General features: G+C 31.2%; 1 protein-coding gene across 3 annotated transcripts; it reads right to left on the bottom strand.

Annotated features, from left to right (window-relative positions):
• Nucleotides 1-11,605: 11,605 nt before the first annotated feature.
• On the bottom strand, nt 11,606-15,508 carry LOC112280189 (E3 ubiquitin-protein ligase AIRP2). Of its 3 annotated transcripts, none has more exons than XM_024515378.3 (6): nt 14,545-15,508; nt 14,242-14,346; nt 13,706-13,856; nt 12,993-13,059; nt 12,550-12,781; nt 11,606-12,287 (listed from the first exon to the last, which is right to left on the bottom strand). In XM_024515378.3, exons 2-6 carry the CDS (start codon nt 14,265-14,267, stop codon nt 12,068-12,070), a joined length of 696 nt encoding a protein of 231 aa, XP_024371146.1. In that variant the 5' UTR covers nt 14,268-14,346; nt 14,545-15,508; the 3' UTR covers nt 11,606-12,067. The 3 variants fall into 3 exon arrangements, with proteins under 3 accessions (XP_024371146.1, XP_024371145.1, XP_024371144.1); XM_024515377.3 differs by having other exon boundaries at nt 14,242-14,333; XM_024515376.3 differs by lacking the exon at nt 14,242-14,346.
• Nucleotides 15,509-25,442: the final 9,934 nt, after the last annotated feature.

Below are 25,442 nucleotides of genomic sequence, written 5' to 3'. Positions count from 1 at the left end.
GTATGAGTGACTTGGAATTTATACAATACAATTAGGGCTAACACTCTCAACTAGTTTGTGCAATTGGTATTACGTCTATAGTTTAAAACATAGCAATGCTTAATTAATTGGATGTACTAATAGTGTATAAAATTTTATATCAATTCAACAATACAATTGGAAGATATCTAGATTTTGGTATAAGAAGATATCAAAAGTTGGCAGTTTAGAGTTGCATAGGATTTCTATGATGTTTGAAGATCTATTAGTTAGATCAAGGTGAAATTTAGCATAGTATTAGAAGATTTCAAGATCAAGCTACAGACCAATTTTGAATTGAAGTTAATGGTTAAAAAAGAATAAATTACTATTAGAACATCTGCATTACCTTTCAAGTTGGTGACCATGTGACATCAATGCAGTTTTTTGGACCTTTTCTTGTAATTTGAAATTTAGCTTGGATTGAATTTTTCTAAGAGACTTAAAAAACTTATAATAGTATTTTTATACAAAAATTTTCACCAAGTAGATGGTGAGATTAGAAGTTATAATTTGCCAAAGCTCAGTGATTAGGATTAGGACTTACAAAGAAGAATCAAAATTATTTAATTACAAAAGTAATAAGGCAATTAAAGTTTATGTATGGTTGAGGTTACTAAAGAGAGTATTTTTGAGTACTTTGTATTGGCTTTAAAGACTTTTGAATTAAAATCCAAATTACATTCTTTTTATATGGATGAAATCTATTAGTATTTCTTGAATATTTGTAAAACACAACTTCATCTTCCATAGTCAAATATCCAGTTCATTCTCAAACAAGAAACATATATTACAACATTAGGTCCATGAAGATCTTCTTATTATTAAAAAAGATGTTCAAAATTGTTGATTTTTGGAGGCTGCTATGAAATTCAAAGAATCCTTTATTATATTTATGTCTCATTTAGATCTAATTAGCTGATTATTTGTCATATTATCAATTGCAGTATAAATTTGTTTGAATCTTGTCTAATTTGATATATACTTTGGCATTATTCTAATAGACTTGAAAAAACATCTTAACTTTGTAGACTTCAATGTATTGGTTTCAAAGTCTATATTTTGTTTCTTCTTTCTTTGTTTGAAATTTCAATTGCTTATATATTTTATTTCCTTATTTTTAAATATAATTTGGATATTTTAATTCCTACAAGCGTGTTTTATGATTTTGTATTGCCATACAATTAATAAGAGTATTTTGAGCTAATGAACTTATTTTGCCTACAACCAATAATATCTATACCATTTAATTTATCATCTAATTTTTTGATGCAATTGAAGTTTCTTGCCATGATGCAATGTAGAGGAAGAAGTAAAAATTATTTGATCTTTTTTTATAGATTAATTCAACTATTAATATCATTGTACATGTAAATATTTATAATTCCTAATATAAAAATATGAAAGAGTTAAAAAGTGACAAATTTTGCCCTTTCAATGTCTATCATTTGTGGTTGCTAATTTATAGAATTATGTGCTTAAAAAGAAAAATGCTGACTCCTCTAATGAAAAAATCTTTGAATGTTGAATAACAAGCTTCATTATAAAGAATTATACTATAGAAAAAATTAAATTTTTGTATTTTTTATGATTATTTGTATATTAAAATTTTATATTTTTGAAGAAAAATAATGTCCGAATTTGGTATAATTCTTATAAAAAACTTCCTAATCTTCCATCTCTTTTGGATAACAACCAATTCTTGGCCTTAGTTTTGAACTTTTAAGGTTGTAAAAATAAGTTATTACATCATCTTTATAAACTTATTTCTAGGGTGCAGACATATCATTTATTGATAAGTGGTTTAGTTGATTGGATTTGTGTTATTGATATCATTATCAAAGTTATGAAATCAAATGGTCGGTAACAGGAAAGAATAGTATTAAAGAAGAATCAATAACCTTGTTCTCTTATTTCCAAGGTCATGGCAACAAGAAGTGGTAGTGTAGAAATTGGCCAATTTATATACTTGGGAATTATATGCCAAATGCAATTGTGGTCTGCTTTTAGAAAGAACATTGTATTGTTATAGTCAATGAAAATAACCATGCAAAGTATAGACATATTGGTCGGCCTAAGCCATTTGTATATTTATTATATATTTTTTTATTACACAGTGTCATAGATATATATCTATTATAATTTTTATCTAAATAATATGAATAGACAGAATTAGGTGAAAATAGATTAATTTCATAATATCTTTTAGAAAAGATTTTTAGATGCTATTTTGACTTTATATATATTAGTAGTTGATTAATAGATTAGAAACTTATTCAATAAGCTACCTATGTGCCATATGTATTGGTAGCTTATGAAACAAGCTAATTATGTAGTATCTATATGAAAAACTTGCCTTGCAAGTCAAAATATGTATCATGCAAAGTCAACACGTTTTTGGAGGTCCTATAGAATGTTGCTATATAGATCCTTGATAGATAGTATATATAGAAGCAAGAATGAAGCCTTCTTCACTCTAATCAATTCATTTCTTGCTTCTAGTCTAGATTCAAGAGTCTCTCGTTTCTTTATCTTTTGGCAATAGCCATTTCAATTTTCTTTTAAATATATATACTTTTCTATTTTTATTTCTTTGAAATAGTCTCACTTGTTTATTTGATTTCATCAAGTTCTTATCCTTAACAGATTAACAAGAATGCACTTATAATATTAGAGCTTTGTCTTTTCCTGATTAAAAGTGGATTACCTCTTTTTTTTTATAAAACATAAGCGCATTAGAAGTTGCGGATGACCCTCTTCTAAACTAATATTATTCTTAGTATTTTCTTTATTCTTAAGTCCTCTCTTCTACTTGTCTTGAGCAATATGAAACTTTTTTTTGTAAGTATTATTATAACAGAGCTTCTCAAAATAAAAAGTGCAATGGCACAAATGCAATAGAAATTGAGAAAATTGATGCTTGTAATGCTAAAATTCATTATATCGCCATCAAGAGCAATAAAAATAGTAAGAAGCAAAGATACAGACATGATTGAAGTTGCTTCAATCTCAATACCAAATCTCATTCCTTCTCTTATAGTAGAATACCTTTTCATTATTAAAAAACCTAGAGTTGCCTTATCAAAGATGTTTGATGGCACAAGATCCAATGAAACATTTAAGATCCAAATTTCGAGAATTTATCAATGAAATAAAACTTATAATTGAACTTCAATTCCAAAGCTATCTAACGCTGGGATCACAAGTTAGATTCATTAGTATACTTTTTTCAAGTTTGGCATTATCATGGTTTTTATCTTTTTTTGAATAATGAGATCTAATATTAGGTAATATAGAAGCTTTTTTAGTAGAGTTTTGATATATGTATAGAGAACATGATGCAATTTATATTGTAATCTATAAAATTCTTATCTTGAGATAAGACAATCGATCAATGACATCATATGCTTCATAATTTTGACAACTAGTGACTGATGTCAAGTGAAATGATGTTGCCCTTATTAGTCAAATTTTTTTATAGGTTACAATATAAGGTAAAGAAATTGATGCTCAACTTACTTGATCTTCAAACATTGAGTCAAACGATTGACTATGTTGTGAAGTGTAGCAATTGGCTTTTTGAGTTTCAATCTAAGAATCATACAAGAAAACCTCTACATTATTAGAATTCAATGATAACATCAACTACCTCTCAATCTAAATTTTTAGAAATAAAAGACATACAAATTAATGTGGTATATTTTAAATATCTTATTGAACAAGAAAAGACTTATCGTCATGAAGAAAGATTGTATTTATATTGTGGAGAAGCTAAGCACATTGCTCAAAATTATCCAAAGAAATGATGCAACTATAAAATGAAGAGTACGACTGTCAAAGATGAGAAAATATCAAAAAATAAATTTATCCACCTATAATAGGAACTATGCGGCTAGAATCTTATATAAATAAAGGTCATATCTTTTCTTCAAAACCTTCTCCTTATTTTACAATAGATGTATATTTACGACCAGATAATCACAAAGCCTCTGCCTTGATAGATTCAAGAGCCTTAACTTGTTTTTTAGATGAAGAATTTATTAAAAGCCATAGAATATAATTATTACAAAAAACTAAATCCATACATATAGAAGTCATAGATAGATGTCCATTATCTTCTTAAGATATTACTTATGAAACACTTCCTATAAATGTAGCAATAAATGGTCATAATAATTGCATAATTTTTAATATAATTAGATCTCTTTTTTATCTAGATATTTTAAGTTTATCATGGCTTTGGATTTTTCATAAACTTGATTTTTTTCATATTATTATTAAGAGTTTTATGAAAAGCCACAAATTTAGTATAATCAATTCTTACTTGTAGGTGCAAAAGCTTTTTTATATGCTGCAAAAGAAGGATCGCCTTTTGTTATTTATCCCACATCCATTTTTAATGATAGAAAGACTTCAAGAAGCATTTCAAGTCAATATCAAGATTTTCAAGATGTTTTTAAGAAAAAAAATATAGATATTTTCTTAGAGCATCATCCACATGATTGTTCAATCAACTTTAAAAAAAAAGTTAGCCACCATTTAGTCCAATCTATAGTTTATCACAAAATGAGTTTGCTGAACTCAAGAAGAATATTAAAAAGAATTTGACCAAGAATTTTATATACTATTTGATATTTCTTACAAGAGTTCCTATCTTATTTGTAAAGAAAAAAGATGAATTATTGCAAATATGTATAGATTATTGAGGAGTCAATAAGATTACCATCAAGAATATGTATACTTTATCCTTCATATCTGGATTTTTTGAACAATTAAATCAAGCTAAGATTTATAAAAAAATAGATCTACAAGGAGCATATAATTTGGTCTGCATTAAAGAAGGAGATAAATAAAAGACTACATTTCAAATAAAATATGGATACTTTGAATATAATGTCATGCCTTTTGGACTCATGAATGCACCAACTACTTTTCAACATCTTATGAATGATGTTTTTCATAAGTTTTTAGATGATTTTTTTGTTTCTTACTTAGAAAATATTTAATCTATTCTAAGAAAATAAAAGAATATGAAGTTTATATTCATCATATATTACAAAAATTTAGAGATGCAAGATTGTACGCCAAGTTGAAAAAAAGTGTACTCCATACTACTCAAGTTGACTTCCTAAGATACATCATTTTTAACAAAGGACTTATGATGGATCCAAAGAAGGTTCAAACTACTATAGATTGGAAGATTTCAAAAATAATAAAAGATGTGCAATGCTTTTTGGACTTTGTCAATTACTATCACATCTTCATGAAGAATTTTTTCCAAATTGCGGCTCTTCTTATATGTCTTATATGCAAAGAAAAACTTGATTGGAGCAAAGAAGATGAAGTAGTTTTTGAAGCCTTAAAGTTGACATTTATTTTTGCACCAATCTTATATCGCATCGACTTTTTCAAGGTATTTTTTATAGAAAAAAATACATCAGCTTTTGCTATAGATGTTGTTTTGTTACAAATAAGAGAAGATGAAAAGCTCCACCTATTAGCTTTTCATTCCAAGAAACTTTTAGCAACCCAGTTTAACTATAAAATCTACGACAAAGAACTTCTTGTAATTGTAGATTCTTTTCAAGAATGGCATTATTATCTAGAAGGTGATTTTAATCTAATCATCATATATACGGATCATAAGAACCTCAAGTATTTCATATTAGCACATGATTTGAAATGCCATCAGACTCGTTGAAATATGTCTTTGTCAAGATTCAAGTTCAACATTACTTATTAGCCAAGAAAACAATAAGGTTTGTCCAATGTCCTTTCTAGATGTTTTTATCTTGTACCAAAAGAAGGAAATGAAGCTTTTGATCAAGAAAGGATAATTTTATTAAAGCTTGAACAATTTCATCTTCATGCACTGAAATCAACATTGATTATTGATTCAACTTTTTTCAAGCAAATTCAATTAAGTATGTCCTTTAATCTTCTTATTTATTATATCAAAAATATTTCTTCTAAGTCTCATAATACTTCTAAGTTTGAATTCAAGAACAACCTATTTTATTTCAAAAGATGCCTATATATTTCAAAAAGAGAAGTACCTCAAGACTTTCTAGTAGCACGATATTTTGGATGTAATAAGACTTTGGACCTAATATCTAATGATTTTTAGTAGCCACAATTGTAGAAGGCTATAAAAGACTTTGTTCAATCATGTGACATTTGTTCAAGGTTAAAAACTCCTCGTCAACGATCTTATAGACTTCTTTAGCCATTATCTATTCCAGAACAATTATAATCTTTTGTTTCTATAGATTTTATTATGGATCTTTCAGACTTAGATTCGTGAGATTCTATATTTGTGATAGTAGATCATTTTATCAAAATAGCATATTTTGTACTATGCATAAAATTTATCACTAGTGAAGAAACTACCAAGTTTTTTCTTGATAATATCTATTGGTATCATAGATTGCTAAAATATATTATATTGGATAGAGAGACTCAATTTATATCAAGATTTTAGAAAAAAAAAAAAAAATTAAGATTCTAAAGGTGGACATAAAGCTTTTTTTGGCCTTTTATCTTCAAATTGATGGATAGACAAAGCATGTAAATCAAGTTTTGGAGCAATACTTAAGATATATTATCAATTATCAACAAGACAATTGAAGAACCCTCTTACCATTGGCAAAGTTTGCTTATAATAATATAATGCATTCTTCTATGTAACAAATATCTTTCTTTGCCAATTATGATTACCATCTATAACTTGTTACTTTTAACTTTTCAAAAATTAATAATCCTATAGTGGAAGATTTGGCAAATCATTTGTTTGAGCTACATACAACAATAAAGGTGCAATTAAAAGAAGCTCAAGAATGACAAAAGATCAACTTGGATGCCTATAGAAAAGAACAACCACAATTCAATGTAGGTGATGTAGTATGGTTACTTCATTGTAATATCAAGACTACTTGTCCTTCTGATAAGTTGAACTACTGCATGCTTTGACTTTTTCCTATTTGTGGACAAATCAATCCAATTGCTTATTGATTGTATCTATTAGAGTCAATGAAAATCCATCTTGTATTCCATGTGTCTCTTTTTAAACCATATAAGACTATGAACATACCAAAAAGAAGATAAGTTCTACCTCCTCCTATAGAAGTAGATAATAATAAAGAATTTGAAATGAAAGAAGTTTTAGACTCAAAGAGTCTCCAAAATAAGTTGAAATATCTTGTCCATTGATATAAATATGATATTAATGAACACACATAGGATCCAACAAAGATGGTAGAGGCTTTTCATCAACATCCATTAAAATCAAGTTGAAGGATACTAAACCTTTGCTATAAAAGAAACACAATTCAAGAAAGATTGCATTGTATCTTCTATCCTTATTTGTAATTTCTATATAATTATAGCATTAAAGAGATGGAAAATCAATAGCCTATAAGTTCAACTCAAGAGCCATTATTTGTTGACTTACCAAATGAAACATTGCGATTATCATAGCCTTCGAGACAACATAACAAGAATGAAGACCTTCAAGAACAACATGTTATTCCTTAAATAGATGATGAAATATAATGCATTTAATATCACAACCTAAGAAAAGACTCTCAATATTTGGTGATTTCATTAGAGGTAGGCACAACTCTTCATGGTGTTACAAATGTTTTATTTGAAAGAAGTTACAAAGGATTCAACAATGATCAAATCATGGGATAGTCTTCTTGCCTTAGAATGGGATATTACCAATGGCTGAGAGAATCTATTAACTACCTTCAAAAGGAATAAAGATCAAAGTATGTAGAAAATATAATTTGCTACATCTTATATTTCTTCAATATATGAACACCGCTCGTTTTGGAACTCGTCTCTAGAAGAGAGGTAAATGTCATAGATATATATATCTATTATAATTGTAATCTAAGTAATATGAATAGGTAGAATTAGGTAAAAATTTATTAATTTCATAACATCTTCTACAGAAGCTTTCTAGAAGCTTTTTAGACATTATTTTGACTTTATATATATTTACAGTTGATTAATAGATTAGAAACTTGATCAACAAACTATTTATGTACCACATGTATTAGTAGCTTACGAAACAAGCTAACTATGTAGTACTCATATGAAAAACTTGCATTGCAAATCAAAATATGTATCATGCAAAGTCAATACGTTTTTAGAGGTCCTATAGAATGTTGCTATATAGATCCTTGATAGATAGTATATATAGAAGCAAAAATGAAGCCTTCTTCACTCTAGTCAATTCCTTTCTTGCTTCTAGTCTAGATTTAAGAGTCTCTAGTTTCCTTGTCTTTTAGCAATAGCCATTTCAATTTTCTTTTAAATATATATACTTTTCTATTTTCATTTCTTTGAAAGAGTCTCACTTTTTTATTTACTTTCATCAAGTTCTTATCTTTGATACATAGTGAATTCATGTGCTTATACTTGAGAATAAGTTTAGATTAAAGTTTGAGCATTATCTTATTAATCAAATAGTTATGTACTTTCTCTTGGATCTACTTTGTCTTGTTTTGGTGCTGCTTAGGTAAAAAGAGATTAGCAAAGAGGTTGCGCGTGTTAAAAGCAGTATCATGTAATGACAGTTGTTGTTTTTGCTTGTTTTCAATGACACTATTGCGGCTGAAATTTTTATCAAAGCATTGTATAGAAGGAGTGATAGATATATATTGTGTAGTATCTGATGGCTCTTTTATTTAGCATTGACATTACTTTATCTTAAGAATTGTGCTTAAATGGTTGTTAATCAAAGCCTATAGGTATTTGCTCTCCACATTGGTTTTTTGAGTCCAGAGTCGTTGATAAGCTTTTGGAGCTAGATTGAATATTACTGATATTGGGAGTAATATCAAACTTATGTATTAGTATAGATTGGTTCTTTTTCTTGCATGTGAGGCATTTTTTCATACGTTGGTGGGTGGTAATGCATTCCAAGGTGTTGTATTTGTAAGAATGACATTTGTTGCATTGTATGATAAAGCCATTGTATAATAAGATGTATTCTTGTTTAATGTTATTGTTTGTGTCCAGATGGGAGATTTAAATAGATTTCAAGAATATTATTATATTATCTGTGAATGTTTGAACAAGTTAAGCATTTATTATATAATAATTTGAATCTTTTATTTTTAGATTAAAAAAATCAAAAATTAAAATTAAAAGAGATTTTTTTTTATTATCCATTAATAGTAATTTTTAAGGTGGAATTTCAACACCAATATAAAATATATCTATAAAATTTTATATTCAATATTCTACATAATTACCTTAATAATTATAAAGTTTAAAGACTAAAAGATTCATATTTAGAAATTTACACTCAAAAGAGTAATTTGAAGTTAAATGTGAAAAATATAAAGTAATTTAATTTAAAATTATATTATATTACAAGTAATATATGTCTTATATAACTATAAAATTAAACACATTTTTACTTCAATAATTTTATATATATATATATATATATATATATATATATATAATTAATTTATTTCATTCTATTACTTTTATATTAAATTATACAAGTTTAAGATAAGAAGGATCAATGTTGATATAATATAATTGTGAAAAACTTTTATTCAAGGATAGGATATTAATTATTTTTTTATTTATTTTTTTTTAATTTCAGAAAGAAGTAAATAAATTGTGGTTAACTTTTATATTGAGAGGAGAACCTATTACCTGAAGTAGTTTTTATTTTATTTTTTTTGAGATTCTACAATCTTTTTGACAAGTGTTTTGTAGTTTCTCCTAAATATATCTCTTTAATAGTCACATGCTGAGATTAAAATATTTTATTATTCCTAAATAATCAATTTAACAATCTCTTTATTGATAAGGAGTTATGATTTTAATACTACAAGAACACCACATGAAACTAATGTAAACATAACCAATAATAAACCTTTTATCAACTTCTTGTTCTTTTAAAACAACTATTTATATATATATATATATATATATACACACATTTTGAAGTTTTATATTTAACATTCAAAATATCAATATATATTATTCTCATTAAAGCATATATCATGAATTTAATTTTACAATAAATAATCTTCCAAACATTGTAATATCAAATGATTATTAATTATCTTTTAACTACATTGATCTCTCAAATAATATCTTTTATTACATACTAAAATAAAAATAATTTTTTATTATAATAAAAAAAATCTTAAAATATTAATATTATCAATGAAAATAAATGAATGGAGTTATTTATAGGAAATTACCAAGCATATATATCTTTATTAATATATGCATGCCCCTTCATATTATGCACCTCTGCATATACATAATAAAACTCTTTTTCATACTAAAAGTTTTAAAGTAAATTTATAGTAAAAGATTTTCTAATTAAACTAATAAGTTGAAGTAAATGAAAGAGTTTCTTGAATTTTTTAAAAATTTATCTATAAAATAAAAATAAAAATAAAAATAAAAAAATTATAAACCATGGCAAAAAATTCTTTTATTGTAAATTTACCCTAGAACTTTTTTGTGTAATTAAGAGTTTTGTTGTGTGCATGGAAGAGTGTGGCACAAGAATGTCCAATAAAAATGAGGTTTCTACTTAACAATTCACTATTTATAATATACTAAAATGTGTATTTTTAGGAATTAAAAAATTATATACAACAGCTATTATTAAAAAAAAAAAAATTATACAAAATATTAATATTTATTATAAATCAATTACAATTAATAAAAGAATAAGTTTTATTATTTTAATTACAATGTTTTTTTAAATTCAACTTAATATGTATTTTCTTGTTATGTTACAAAATTTAGTTTTTTTGTATATACATACAGATATACACATACGTGAATATAATCTAGTAAAATAACTAACTAAATTGTAGGTTTTAGATTTTAAGCTCTCTTTTTTTTTGAATATATATTTTTTAAAAGAAATTCTCTAAACTTTTGAATTGTAAATTATTAATTATTAATTTTGTTAGTAATTTTATATTTACTTCAGCAATTGGTTATTCATTCTTTATTTATTTATTTATGTACACACATTACTTCCTCAAAATCAAGTAACATTATTTTCTAAAAAATAAACATACTTTAATACATATTATGATTGCAACCAGTCACAAAGTAATTCTCATTCTGTCGAAAATTTGTGTGATATTATTGGAATGTAATCACCATGTTGTTGGCTGTAATCATTGCATGAGCAAAACATCTTATAATCTCCTGATCATTCTTCACCATATTTATTTGTTTTACACTGTTGGGAATAATTGGCATAATTGATATGGGACTGCTTCTTTCACTTTCACTCCACTTTTAACATTGCCTTCATGTTTTTTTTGTTTTTTCAAAAGTGATTTTTGTATGCAAGACGTGTTTTTTAAATGTCATATTTATACACAACTTGTGTATATGTTTCTCACTGCGAATCAAATCTGAACTGACCAGGGTACAGAATAATCATTTGGAGATTGCAACTTATCCTACAACTCAAGGATCCACATCACATCGGACAAAAGATACAAAGGAAAATGCCCACAATCAGAATCGTCGAAGTTACCCTGAATAGGCACTGCAACAGGGACCACAGAAGAGCACCGCCTTTTTCCCTTTTCAAAGCCAGGGTTGGCACCTCATTAGATTTCATAACAGGAGGTTATGCAAGCATGAATGCTTGCTTGCACTGTTAACAATGAGAACGTCACACACGCTGTGCTTGGACAGGACTTGGGGGTGGAATAAGACGCTAGAATATCACAGTTGATGCCAAAGAGAATCTAAAAAACTTACATAATGGAATCTTTCTGCAGTTATTCTAGCACACCTCTCTGGGATGCTAAGAGCCTGTCGGTGAAGACGGAACACATTGGATTCCTAGGCGCTTGTGCACTCTACAGCCTAAACCTGACGTCTACTTGGGTTGATTTGCACATTATAGTAGAGTGGCTTACGAAGGCAAAAGAATGACACAGATGGCGAACGAGGTCGGTAACGTTGCTTGAATCGTGATGACCCGGCCATGGAGAGTTCAGTACTGGTTATGTTGCTGGCAGCAAGTTGGTGTTCACTTGAGATGCGCCTCGTAAGCGTCGTAAAGAGCGAATACACTCTCTGAGATTAAGAGCGGGAGCTTATCTATATACAAGAACAAGCGCTGTAGGTTGTCACGAGTGATTTTATCTACGTCTTCAATGTCTGCCGAGTCGGTGAATATCCACAGGTCACATGAGTTAACACGCCGTAGACTGTCTCGACAATACGGGCATGATTGTGATCGCCCATGCCTGCAGCAAACCCAGTCGTTAGTGCTATGCTGATCTGCTCTGTTTTCGACGATGACAAACGACAACGTTCTCAATGCAAGCTGAACTCCAAACTCTGGACTGGAATCTTCGGTCCTTGAATCCACAGGATACCGTCCCGTTGAATCAGAATATATAACACTTCCGGTGTAAAGAATTGGCTGGAACAGGAAGACTTCAAAATGAGGGATTGGTGTCCTCTAGGATCCACAGCAATAGCTCAGACAGAACGAAACGCACTTACCAATCACGGTAGCACGTAATGCACATTACGTGATTGCAATCCGGAAGCGCAATCTTAGGATTCCTCTCCATGCAGATGCCGCACTCCATTTCACGCTCAAAATCGAATTCCGACATGTGACTGCATTCTTCGTCACGTTTTCTGTATCGCTCTTGAACTTTGGCTTTCTGCTTGAGATCTTCCACCCCAGTCATCCCAGCTTGGAGTTGTTGTAAAGAAGGATATATGTGGCCTGGCAACAGCATGCGCAAATCAGCAATGGCTCGCAAGGTCCGAGGGTGACTCGCAAGCTTCTCACAAACTCCTCCAACAAATTACCAGCAAATGCGCGGCTAACATACAGAAATGTTTCATCATAGATTGACATTGGTTTGACGGGAAACTATGATCAAAAGAAAGAAAAGAAAAACAACGACAGTCTGGAGGACAAGTGAAACTCGCACCATAGAATTCGCTGAGGCTGGCCTTCCTTTCCTGCGTAGACATTGTCGTGGTTCCATCCAAGTACACCTGCAGCAATTGACCAATCTTGTCAACATCGAGATAGATTCGCGGGTGAACACCTAAATACTTCAGGAAACACAATCGTAGGTCTCCTGGACTAGGATGTCCTACTAATCGACATAATTTAACCGAATGCTGAGCACCGAAGTGACAATATGTACTACCGTGTTCCTAAAGCACCCATGTAGAAAATAAGTGCAGCTATTCTTGACAAGTAGTAAAACACTGTCACACTAGAAAAGTGCGCCCATTGCAACATTTCTGAGTTCATAATCAGATTGGGTTGGATTCTTCACGCAACTACTGAACCTACAGGCGATGTGTTAAGCACAGGCAATTGTCTATAACAACCGCAAGCGTTTTATTCCCTGTACTAGATAGGAGACTTCGCAGATCGACTGCAGCCTAAATATTAGAAAAGGCAGCGTATTTTCGAAGGTTGACCCAACCCAACCCAGTTCAGCCTTGAACTTGCAAGCCATGAACGGAGAAATACCATCATCAGAGTAACTAGTTTTGCACTTATGGTTTCCCTAATAACGTACAGCATACACGCTCAATTCCTCTCTTCACGATTACTGATACCTTCAACATCATTCCTGCTCTCTATCATCGAAAGAATGACTAGTGAATGTGAAAACAGAAACAACACCTTGTAAATAAGTATCCGGAGAAGTCCCAGTGCACCGGCCAGACTGCAATCGGTCCATTGTACCAGGAATAAGAACAAATGCGCAACTGGGCTGTAAGATAACCGCATTTGAATGCACGCCCCATCATAATCTCTTGGGACGTCTGATGCTCTGCTCAAAACAATGTGAGGGATCAGATACACAAGGCAGACTGAGGATCACAGGATGAGCAGACTCTGGACTTGAGGAGATTTGGGTGTCCAAGTGTAGGAAGAGCCCAAGCAGTGGAACGACCGAATGGTCATGGAGGTTGACGAGACCAAAGGCTGCCATTCGAGATGTACCCAAAATATCCAAAACACCCCTGAAGTGTGTTTTTCTGACGACACATTCTACTGAAAGGGCGATATATTTGCGATTACGTGATCGGATTATTTCAAAATTTTACGATGGGAGAATAGCTTATAGATTTTAGATTGAAAGAAGAAAAGAAAAAAAACTGATTTTCATGCTTAATGCTGTCTCAAACGCAATTTCTTACGAAGAGGAGTTCAACCTTTCATCCGCGGGAGGAGTGCACATCTCTAGTGTCGTGAGACACCGCAGAGACTATCTGTGCAAAAGACATCGTCACAAGGACACCCACTCCTGTTTCCAATTGCTGTGAGCGAAGAGAATACAGCCACGACAACAATGCCTTGCAAGCTTAATTACTTCACCGTGACTTAATTGGCCACAACTATCAATGTGGTGCATCACAAACATCTTAAAATTAGTGATCACAACCCCTATAGTGTAGCCCACAGAGCTTCAATATTCAGTCAATGTTCAAATAGAAACTGTACAATAATGCACTTACAAAGTGTTTGCATGCTGAATGTCCGCCTCCAAGACCTTGAGAGACTCTTTGAATGACTTGCACTGCGCCATATCTAGGAGAAGCATCTCGTCGACAGGATTTAGAACTCCGAGTTCGCAGTTGAGGGATGACTAATGTGCTATGTTCGTGTTGAAGAAAACACCGTGAAGTGGAGGGAAAGATGAGAAAAGGAGCGTCGGAGGGTGCAACCACACATAATCGGAATGCGCAGCCGTGCAACCGAAATCATCCTGCTCGTCCCCTAGACATTTTTAACCGAAACCCTGCTTCGAATGAAGTGATTTTTTCCACGCACACGAGTCTCGAAATTGCGCTGCAGGAGAGGGATATTCTTCCGGAAGCAATGGCTGGGATAGAAATAATAAACCGTACGACAAATCAAGAAACTTTAAGAATCGAAGACTAAAGAACAAGCCATCCTGACACCGACAAAGCTAGTACAAATCCTGCAATTGCAGAAAAAACACAAAAGATACTCAACCCCGATGCCCTCCCACTCCAGGTACTCTGCTTGCAAAGGGGGGTGAGCAGCGGAGAATATTGATTAAAATCCAATCGCTCGGCAAATAGTGAATACTCAAACTCAATAACCTAGTTCCCTAAGAGTACTCCTCTGAAATAGTGCTCATCTCCAGAATTGCTTCTACAGAAGCAGGCATTTAGAAACAAAAATAAATAAAAACGCGACGCTAAACCAACGAAAGCTTCCAAACCCGCTGCAACAACAGAGGGGACGACCAATCCTGTACGCTACAAACTGCCAACAGACCTCAATCGATTGCTCTCTCTCTCTCTCACTCAACCTATACTCACAATGAAATTGTGAGTGTAAACTACGAACAAACAAGCCCAGACGCAGAAATCGCCTGAAGCACAACTACGACAAGGACGAAGACGACGACTGGGAGAATAAGGAACCAAGTCTCTTGTGATGTAGTTGTCGTCCAATTCGCTCCGGTATGCAAATAGCCTGCTATACTTTAAGCAAACGTTGCCGCAAGGATCTTTCAGCGCAAATGTGACGGGCGGGGTGATAATCTTCTGTGGAATGGTGGGGCCAGGGACAGGCGACATAATCTCCGAAGACTTAAGGAGATAGCATTACTGCTCCGATCTGAATCAGCACTTCCAGAATCACCTCCTTGGCATTGGCTCCTTCCTAGCAAGGACGACGAGGGGGCCGGCCCTGCGGGCATGATGACGCCTGCCGCCATCAAAGCTTGACCGTCACTCCACCTCCGCCGGCAACTTTGCCTTCCTCTCCTCTTTCTTTCCCCCAAATCTTACTTCAGATTTCATTTTCTTTTCTTACACACTCCGGATTCTTCTACGTTGCACAGTGGTTCGAGGTTAGATTTCTGCATCAACACAATTCCACATTAAAATATTGCAAAAACAAAAAAAAAAAACATTAAAAAGTTAAACAAATGTAAAACTATGTAAAACTATTAGCTTTCGTGCACTTTCATACTCGAAATAGGCATATAGACTTTTTGTTTCGATTCCAAGGTTTGTTACACAAAAAAAAAAACCTGTGTCTTCGAGAACTTACTCGCAGGTGGGTTTAACCCACTTGGATTCTGTGGAGGTCGATTGAAATCTTCCATTAAAAAAATCTGAAGGAGGCGACAGTGTGCAACTGCGTGCAAAGCCGCATAAGTCAGTAGTGTGGGCCAATCCAACAGTTGGTGAGATACAACAGGAATGCGCTAAAGAAAGGAAGATGGAAAGAGAAAAGGAAGAATGGGGTGGGGGGCGGATGGGGAGGGAGAAAGGCACAAGACGGTCCATAATGGGCCCACACTTGTGATGTTCCCATACTGTGGACTCCTCACACCCTGACTAAACCCTAATCCACCTTTTCAACGAGACAGAAGACCTATGAGATGGATAAAGGAGTGCCATGATCTAGTTACCTACTCTATATATTTTTGGCTGGATAAAAGGAAAATGGCTGTTGCTCAAAGGGATGGCAGGACATGAGGCCCTTACCCCATCCTAGTTGGCACTGGCTGTAGATTCCCAGCAGCACCCATCTGTGCAACACGCACTTGGAACCTTCTCTGTTTTCCTTTTTTTGTGCTTTTTGTCCATTCACTGGGGCATTTCATGGAGTTGAGGGCAGTGGGTGGCAATGGCTTCATCTCCTTCAGATTGAGCACTTTGAGAGCTTCCACTCCAAGCAAAGAATCTTTTCCTTCTTCTTCAGCTGTTGCTGCTCTGTTGCACTTCAGCAAAGCAGATTAGGTTGACCTAATTTCTTCCACCTTTAAACTTCTTCCTACTAAGAATACCCAGCTTTAAATTCCCACTTGGCAGTGAATAAGAAATCAAGCCATGGACACAGAGTTAACTGTGGCATCTGCAGAACAGTGCAGTTCACTTACTTGCTTACAGAGATGGGTAAAAATTAAATTAAATAAATAAATAAAAACAATTTAAACCAAGAAGCATGTCAGAGTACCTGCATTGCATATATTTCTTTGTATACATTGTTGGATGAAACTTATTATGACATTTGATGCTATTAGTCAGAGCTTGCAAATTTCAAAGCAGCAACTACTCCTTATGAGGGTGAGAAATATTAAAGCCAAACTGTGAAGCAAAACCTTGTTAAACTGTTATTGTGCATCAACCAGGACAAACACAAGCATTGAATAAACATTATTACCCATGTTGAAGACGAGGAAGCTTTGGGGGCAATATTGGGTCACAAATAAGGTGGACTTTATTTGCTCACAACAAAAACTCCAACAGAGTACTGTTGATTCCCAGAAGCAACAGCAAAAATGAGCATATTTCACAAGTTTTTTTTTTTTTTTTTTTTTTTCCTATTTATAAAAGCAATATGCGTAAAGTACACACACTGCATGTGTAAAAAAATATGAAAAAACAGACCTGGACTGTAAAAACTACATACATACAAGTGGTGGGATAAATACGTAGTGGATTCAGTTACCACTGGTTGGAGCCTGATCAGTGGTAACTGAATCCAACCCCAGATCCCCTGAAAATCCAATAGGATCATAAAGACAACAACTGAGGAGTGGGCAGGGAGCTATCTAATTGCTTTCACTCCAGTGCCCACTTTACCATTGGGAATAATAACAACAATGGGGACCATTTTTCCATTGTCTTTGCTGACTCAGTGCCTCATTTTGAGAGTGCCACCACTCAGATATTTTTGAACTTTGGATGAGACTTGTGTTACTGATACTAGCTTCCATCCATCCATCGCCATTTCCAGTTCCCCTTGCGCACACAAAAAGTCCTGTTGCTTAGCTCTCAAACTTAAAATGGGTATGATAATGGGGAAGCTCGCCCTGCCCAATTTGGTACTTCAACAAAACGAGTCACACAAAGGATGAAAATAAGGGGAAATGTATATAGAGGGGAAAAAAATGTAACAGGTCCCCTAACAGTAATGTTTTCAGTATGGAAGAACATGTATGAAAAATTAGGGTTTTTTTGTATATGTATCCTTGATATTTCCTGACAATCTGCAACACCATAAATGTATATTCCTATCCCATGCATATTTGTTAGTTACGAGCAAATGATTTTTAAGGATTGAAATGCCAAATGTTCTGGCAATTCATGACAATATCTGTTTATACAATTACGTACACAGGAAGGTTCCAATTATAGGCTTGTAATATTTAAATGTTTCTGTTTCCTCCTTATCTTCATCCACTCTGATTTTCTGGAAATAAGATCTAATACCAGGGACTCCCTCAGCTATTTGTGAAGACTTTGTATGACACATACTGGCAATAAATGGTATTTCTAAAGCTATTGTTTTATTTATTAGTTGTTTTTTTTCCTCCATAACTATGAGTTCATCAGCCAGTCTTCCTTGTCCTGGAGTATCTGTCATCCAATGATTTAAACACCAAGTCACCTGTCTTCGTTTTATTGGTTTTCCAGACTAATTTACTTTCCTTCTTACTTATTTGATATTTTTCTGCCACTTTCTTTTTAAAATTCCAACTATGAATTTTTTCCCCCACTTCCCTCATGTGCAATGTGGGCCTATTGTACCCACTCCCTCCCCAAAAACCCCACCCAACCATGCATGGGAATGGAGCAAGGAAACAAAATTGACTCATTCATTGGCTTAGTGTTCCATTCACTTGAAGAGGGATTTCCCTCACAGAAAGATTTTTCGGAATCTTTTGTGCCTCAATCAATGAAACAATGTTCATTGGGCTTTGCCCTCAGAAGCTCAAAAAGTCTCCACAAGAGCTCAGAACGTGTGTTCCCCAAGAGCCACTTTACATCATTGGCTGCACCTAAAAGTCCACCAGTGCAAGGTTTAAAGTTCATGTATTGCATTCCTTTTGGAAGCATGCTTTAAAGTTTATTCTACTTCCTTTTCTTCTATTTGAACAGACACTGTTTTTGCATGTCTACCCCCTGGACACTCATGATGCCACATCAGACTTTGGACTTGTCCAACTCAGCCTCTTTTTTTGTCCCCCTCAGCATCAGTGGCCCCAACAGAAAGATTTACATGTGGATTGGCCTCGTGGCAATGAGTCAGCCTCCATTCAAGTGGGGGTAGAGTGAGGAATATGCTGTATTATTTATTTATTTATTTATTTATTCACTTATTTTCCCACTGTAGCTGTGACTGCATGTGCATGGCTAAGTGGTGGTGCAGGTGCCAATTGGTGCTTGGCCCTCCTCACTATGTTTGAATATTCTCATTCTACTCATTATTGTTTGTATGTTACTGTGGTGGATCCCGCATGAAAGCCAAACTTGGATGCAGTTTGACCCAATTTCAGAATAGAAGGGGGGAGGGGGGCTTAGCTTATCCATGATTCCCCATCTTCTCCATCGGCTGTGAGTGTCATGCTATTGTCCTCTCTCATTCTTTCTCTCCCACTGTCATGCTTCTTCTAGATGCTTCTCTTTTTCCTCCACTGTTTCAATCTTCCAATCGTCAAAGCCAGTTCCAGTATCCAAAGATGGCTGTTTCTAAGCAGTGGCATATTTTTTCAATGATAGAATTAATGGGTATGTATGAATGGGTATGTAGAAGTATATTCTGTTATATTGTAATAAGTTAAGTGAAATACATTCAGGGAGTGAGAGGGGGGAGAATCCTATCATGCCAAATTTAGGGCACCAGGGGGTTGGTTATTGCTACAGTGTCTTCATGGGACAGGTCACTGCTGATGTGGACACATCTGGCAGTGTAGTCAAAGCACAAGGAGACATGGGGAGAGAAAGAGAGAGAAAGAGAGTTGAACTATTCATTCATTTAGTTGGAGAACAAATGATTTATATATTGATATTTGCAAATTAGGTCACATGCTGCATTTATTTTTGTGTTGTTTATCTGATAGACTTTTGGTTACTTGAAACATGCACTGTGGTGTATCAGGAGCCTTTTGTTCTGGGTCTTCTCTGCCTTCCAACCATCACAATGAAAGAATATGTTTTCATTCACTAAAAGCAGAATAATAGTATCTAAACAATCATTTTGTATACAATGACTATCAAGAATACAATACATTTTGATTATGTTGCTTCTTATTTGTCATATGGCCTATTATTTTAGTAGATTACTCATGTGATAAAGAAAAATAGTGATTGTCTCTACATTCTTGCCAAAATAAGATGTTCATTTCTATGAGAAGTTGCAATTGCATCTTACATTGTTTGTGTAGCTCATCCCCAACATCATAAACACATATTGGAAACACATATTAGACATTTTCAGTTGTTGCCAATGTTTCCATTCATGATGTTAGAAACTTCCATTCAAAATCTCACATTTTTTTCTATCTTTGACAAACAACAATGAATTGCTGTCATCCCATTTGTTCACCATTTTATTTTATTTTTATTTTTATTCATAAATAACATAGTAGCAAATCAGCATTAAAAAATATGGTGAAGCTTTTCAATTCAATGTGCTTTAATTTGAAAAATAAAATCATTGGATCATTAAGCAATGGAGCACAATACATGAATGGCTAAATCTATAGACTTTTAACAAGAATTGAAGTTATAGCAATATCTAACTTATTTCATTGTATTTTGTATCTGATACATTAAGTTGACCATGTTATAAAAGAAGCTTTTGTAGACATCTTTGACTTGAATGAATCTGATTTTATAGCACTCTAATAAGAACAATTGATTGCTTGTATTACCAAAAAATTCTAAATGTGTTGCATGAAATCTAAATGATTATATTATATAAATGTTTGTTGGATGTTACCAAGTAAAGTTTTGAAGTAGATGTTGGTGAACTGCAAGCAAGTTTCTTTGTATTTTGATGAAGAATAATATACTCTATCTTTTTTAAATATTTGGTGGTTGGTGGCTTGTGCAATTGCATTCTATTTTAATATTGTGTTCGCAATGTTCATCACACTCAAAGTTGAAATTATTGTTGTCAAACAACAATATAACTACCTTTCAACGATGATGGATGATTTGTAAAACTCATATCATTTGTTCATTTCTTTGCCAGTACAAGTGATTTATCTTCTATATGTTGTGGCATCAGTGTGGTAGCAAAGAATCTAAAAGCATTTTTCAATAAAGAAGATAAAGCTATCATGTTACACATTATGATAGAAACTCTAAAGATGCATCCTTAGTTGCTTTGTGTCTTCTCATTGGATCTTGTTAGCATACTGATTTTTGGTTTTGTAGATTTGGTCCAATTTCACAAAACTTTATTAAAAACAATATATAACAATGCATTTATTCAACAAGTCATATATTAGTACAAGTTCTTGATTAAAGTTGTGGCAACAAAACCTTTGTTACAATTTTTGTTAGAAGTTAACTTAAACATGTTGTTTCGTTAAGCATGGATTCTAATTGGTTCTTGCTTGTATGACCTTTGTTTCTTTGATAGTGGTTGTATTATGCCTACCACATTTTGTATCAAAGGTAGTTTGTCTTTAATGGGCTATTGAAAAGACAAAAACTGCTCAGGACGAATAAATTATTTATTAGAAGAAATGTCGTAATCCAAAAAATATGATTTTCTTCAAAAAGTAGCTACACATCTTCACCAAAAGGAGAAATAAACTTTTCTTTGCTCTATTTTGACTTACTAAGTTTAAATTCAATTATATATAATAATATTCTTCATATCTTTGATTGAAAGAAATTTGTGTCATATATTACTTAATATAGAATAAATATCATATATTAAAAAGAATTAAAATACATCAATATTTTGAATAGGAGTATATAAAAAATATAATTAAGTTAGAATAAATAAGATTGCTAAATATTTTAACGTAATATTTAAGTAAAAATAAAAGAATGTATCCAAATAATATCCAAATAAATTATTATGGACATGTTCTTCTGTATTTTATTTATTATAAAATATTTTAGACATGTGTCTATCTAAATAATTTTAATGTGATATAATATAGTAAAATTATTAAAAGTATTAACATATATATAAAATTCTTTTTTTAATAGAATAATCTATAAATTTATAAAATATTTACTTGAAATTTTAAAGAAAATAGGTAAGTGTCAAGGACAAGAACTCGATGAAAAAACAGTTCAGACAAGTAAGCCTTCATTCAAAGAAAAGTAATAAAATATGAATAATAAGTATGTATATTGAAAAGAGGAACTAGAATGGCTATTGCCAAAAGACAAGAAAACTAGAGACCCTTGAAACTAGACTAGAAGCAAGAAAGGAGTTGATAAGAGTGAAGAAGCCTTCACTCTTGTCTCTATATATACTATCTAACTAGGGGCTACGTGGCGACGTTCTATAGGACCTCCGATATGTGTTGACTTTGTAGGACACATGCCTTGACTTACAAGGCAAGTTTTTCTACGTGTGGGCCACATAGTTAGCTTGAACTTCAAGCTAACAACATGTGTGGCACATGGCCAACTTGTTGACCACGTTTCTAATCCAAAAAGTCAATTAAAGACACCTATGAAGTCAAAGCAACGTCTAGGAAGTTTCTAGGAAGCTTTTATATTAAATATTATAGAATTAACTTACTTTTATCTACTTTTACTTACTTCTACCTATTTCTATATGTAATTATTAGCTTACATGATTATGGCCGTGACAGTAAGTGTATGATTTATTTATTTTTAAGTCGATAAAAATATTGATGTATTTTTTAAAATAATTAGATCATAAAATATTTCTCTATTTTAAAAATATTTACGTCTTCTTCTTTTATTTCTTTATAATATCAATAATAGTAAAACTATAATACTTATAAATTTTTGATATTTTATTAATATTTTTAATATATAGAACTTTATATCTTTTATTATATAGTAGAATACTTGTATTATTCATTCATATTTAGTAGTATGCCTCCAGACATCTTTAATATGTATACTTGCCTAATTGGTAAATGTTACAACTTATATACAAATATATATATATATATATATATATATATATATATATATATATATATAATTCTTAAGTATTAAAAAAATAACATTATTTATTTAAAAAAAAAAAAGTTAGTAATTGAACTTCAATAATATTATTGTAATTGTTATTGTTTGTATATTTCTTTTTATTTCATTTAAAGCTTAGAACACATTTATTTCTAAGTTAAAAATTTCATTGATGAAATATGTTTTTGTCTTATTAAATAAATACACCTTAAACTTGATGTTCTAATTTTTACTTTTTAATTTTTTAAAGAAAGAAAAGAAAAAATCATCTTGCATCTATTGAACTTCAAGGTGTTTGACTTCAAATACACTGAAGTAATGGTAATAATGTGCACATTACACCAGCAATTGAAACAACCAAAATAATTTAAATCATAAATTTCTAACCACTACACAAACTGATTTTCTAGTAGCAATGGGAAGATAAATATTAAAAAAGAAATGATATGTACAATAGAATAGAGATTGAACAACAAATTCCAACTTCTATCTTAACTATATAGAGTCATGCAAATAAATTGCATTTTTCTTCAAATACCTTGAATTCAATACAAAAAATGAACAAAAAAAAAGTTACAATAGAGTAATTAATACTTGACTGTTGAATGGGATTTTTTTTAAACACGAAATAATCAAACATGTGCAAGGAGTTGGTAGAAGTGCAGTATTTTCAAAAGCTTATAAGATTTACAAAGTGCAATTCAATCCTTGGTGGTTACACAGATCTAAAGGTACATTTGTGCAATTAGATTACAAAAAGCTATATCAACAAAACGTGGATTTTGTATTCCAAATTAAATGTAAGCTCCAAATAAATTCTTCATCATTTATTTTAAGATTCATGTCACAACTGGATACAGAATCAGTTCAGGTTGTTCAAGAAACACTTTGTGCACAAGAAATAACATCACCTTTGTTGTCTTCAATGCAGTGTAAATAAATTGTGCCATTTATGATCCAAGATTTAATGAAAAAATAGACAAAATGTTATGATTGTATGTAGATAGAAGTCAAGCGAGGGCAACATATAGTGTTGTATAGTAATATAACAATTAGGTAAAAGAAAAAAAAAATCTTATTATAGTGTAGCTTAAATGAAAATATTTTAGCAAATTATCTTAAAAATATAAATAACAAATAAGGAAGTAATAAAAATTAATAACTGTTAATACTACCTTCTTGTAGAAGAGACTTCTACTTACTTTATAGAAATATAAATGAGCCAAATAAAAATAAATGAGATAAATAATTAATATAAATATCTTTAGAAAAGAACTAAGAATAGATTATAACACAAATTACCTAAAAATGTAAATAATTAATACTCAAAGAGGACCGATTGTGAACCAAGATTGCAATCAAAACTCAAGACACAAAATCGAGCACCTATGGCAATTTTGAGGTTCTTTGGTTGATTGGAGAGTCAGATTTGAGAATAGACTTGTGAGAAGATTTTCAAGAGTTTAATTATGTGGTTTAAAGGCATATTGAGGTTTTGAGGGCTTTTCAAAGTGAAAGATGTATTTAGTGGATTTGGCTTCTAAAAAATAAAAAGAAGTTAACAATGTTGAAGATTTTGTAAGTATCTTAGTATATTTATAAGTATTTTTTTTAAAATTTATTATTATATTTTTTTTAAATTTATTTATGAAATTTGATATTAATTAATAATTAGATTGAAATTTATGAGAGTTTTTATTGGTTATAGTCTTGGGTAATTGAAATTTAAGATCTGTTAGAATTTTTGCAATCTTGTAACACCTACTAGTTTGATTGAAGTAAAAATTTGTGAAAATTATTTGTACTTAGAATTATACATATCAATTAATTTTTTGAAGAAATTGAATAATTTAGCAATGAGAAATTTCTATTGAATTATCAACATCTGAGTTGGAAAAAGAAGGCAATTGACATCTATGTAGTTTAGGATTTTTTTTTTTTTTTTTTTTTTTTTAAAATTTAATTAATGATTTAATTTTTTAAAAATTTATGTACTTTTTAATTTCTTGTGGATTGAAATATGAGTAAATTTTTAGTTAAGATCATTGATTCAATGAATATTTCTTGAGGTTTTAATAAATTATAATAATTGACTGAGATTTATTTAAGATTTTTTTAGGATTTTTTAGGATTTGTTTAAAACTTAATTAGAATTTAAGATTTAATCTAGAATTCGATTAGGATTTGATTAAGATTTGGTTAGGTCTATATTAAAATTTGATTAAGATTTATTTAAGATTCATTTATGATTTTTTTTAAAAATATTTTTTAAAGGTTATTTTTATTTTTTTAAGATTTTTATTTTATATTTTTTTATAATTTTTATATTATTTTAATTTTGAAATTAATTTATGACTTCTTTATGTTTCTTTTATAATTTTTAAAAAATTTCTTTTGAATTTTTTAAAATTTTATTAGTCTTATTAATTATTACTTATAATTCATTTAAA

The sequence above is a fragment of the Physcomitrium patens genome, chromosome 3 (assembly GCF_059467195.1).
Source record: "Physcomitrium patens ecotype Gransden chromosome 3, ASM5946719v1, whole genome shotgun sequence".
Lineage (NCBI taxonomy): Eukaryota > Viridiplantae > Streptophyta > Bryopsida > Funariales > Funariaceae > Physcomitrium > Physcomitrium patens.
This window is presented reverse-complemented; position numbering and strand designations above follow the sequence as displayed.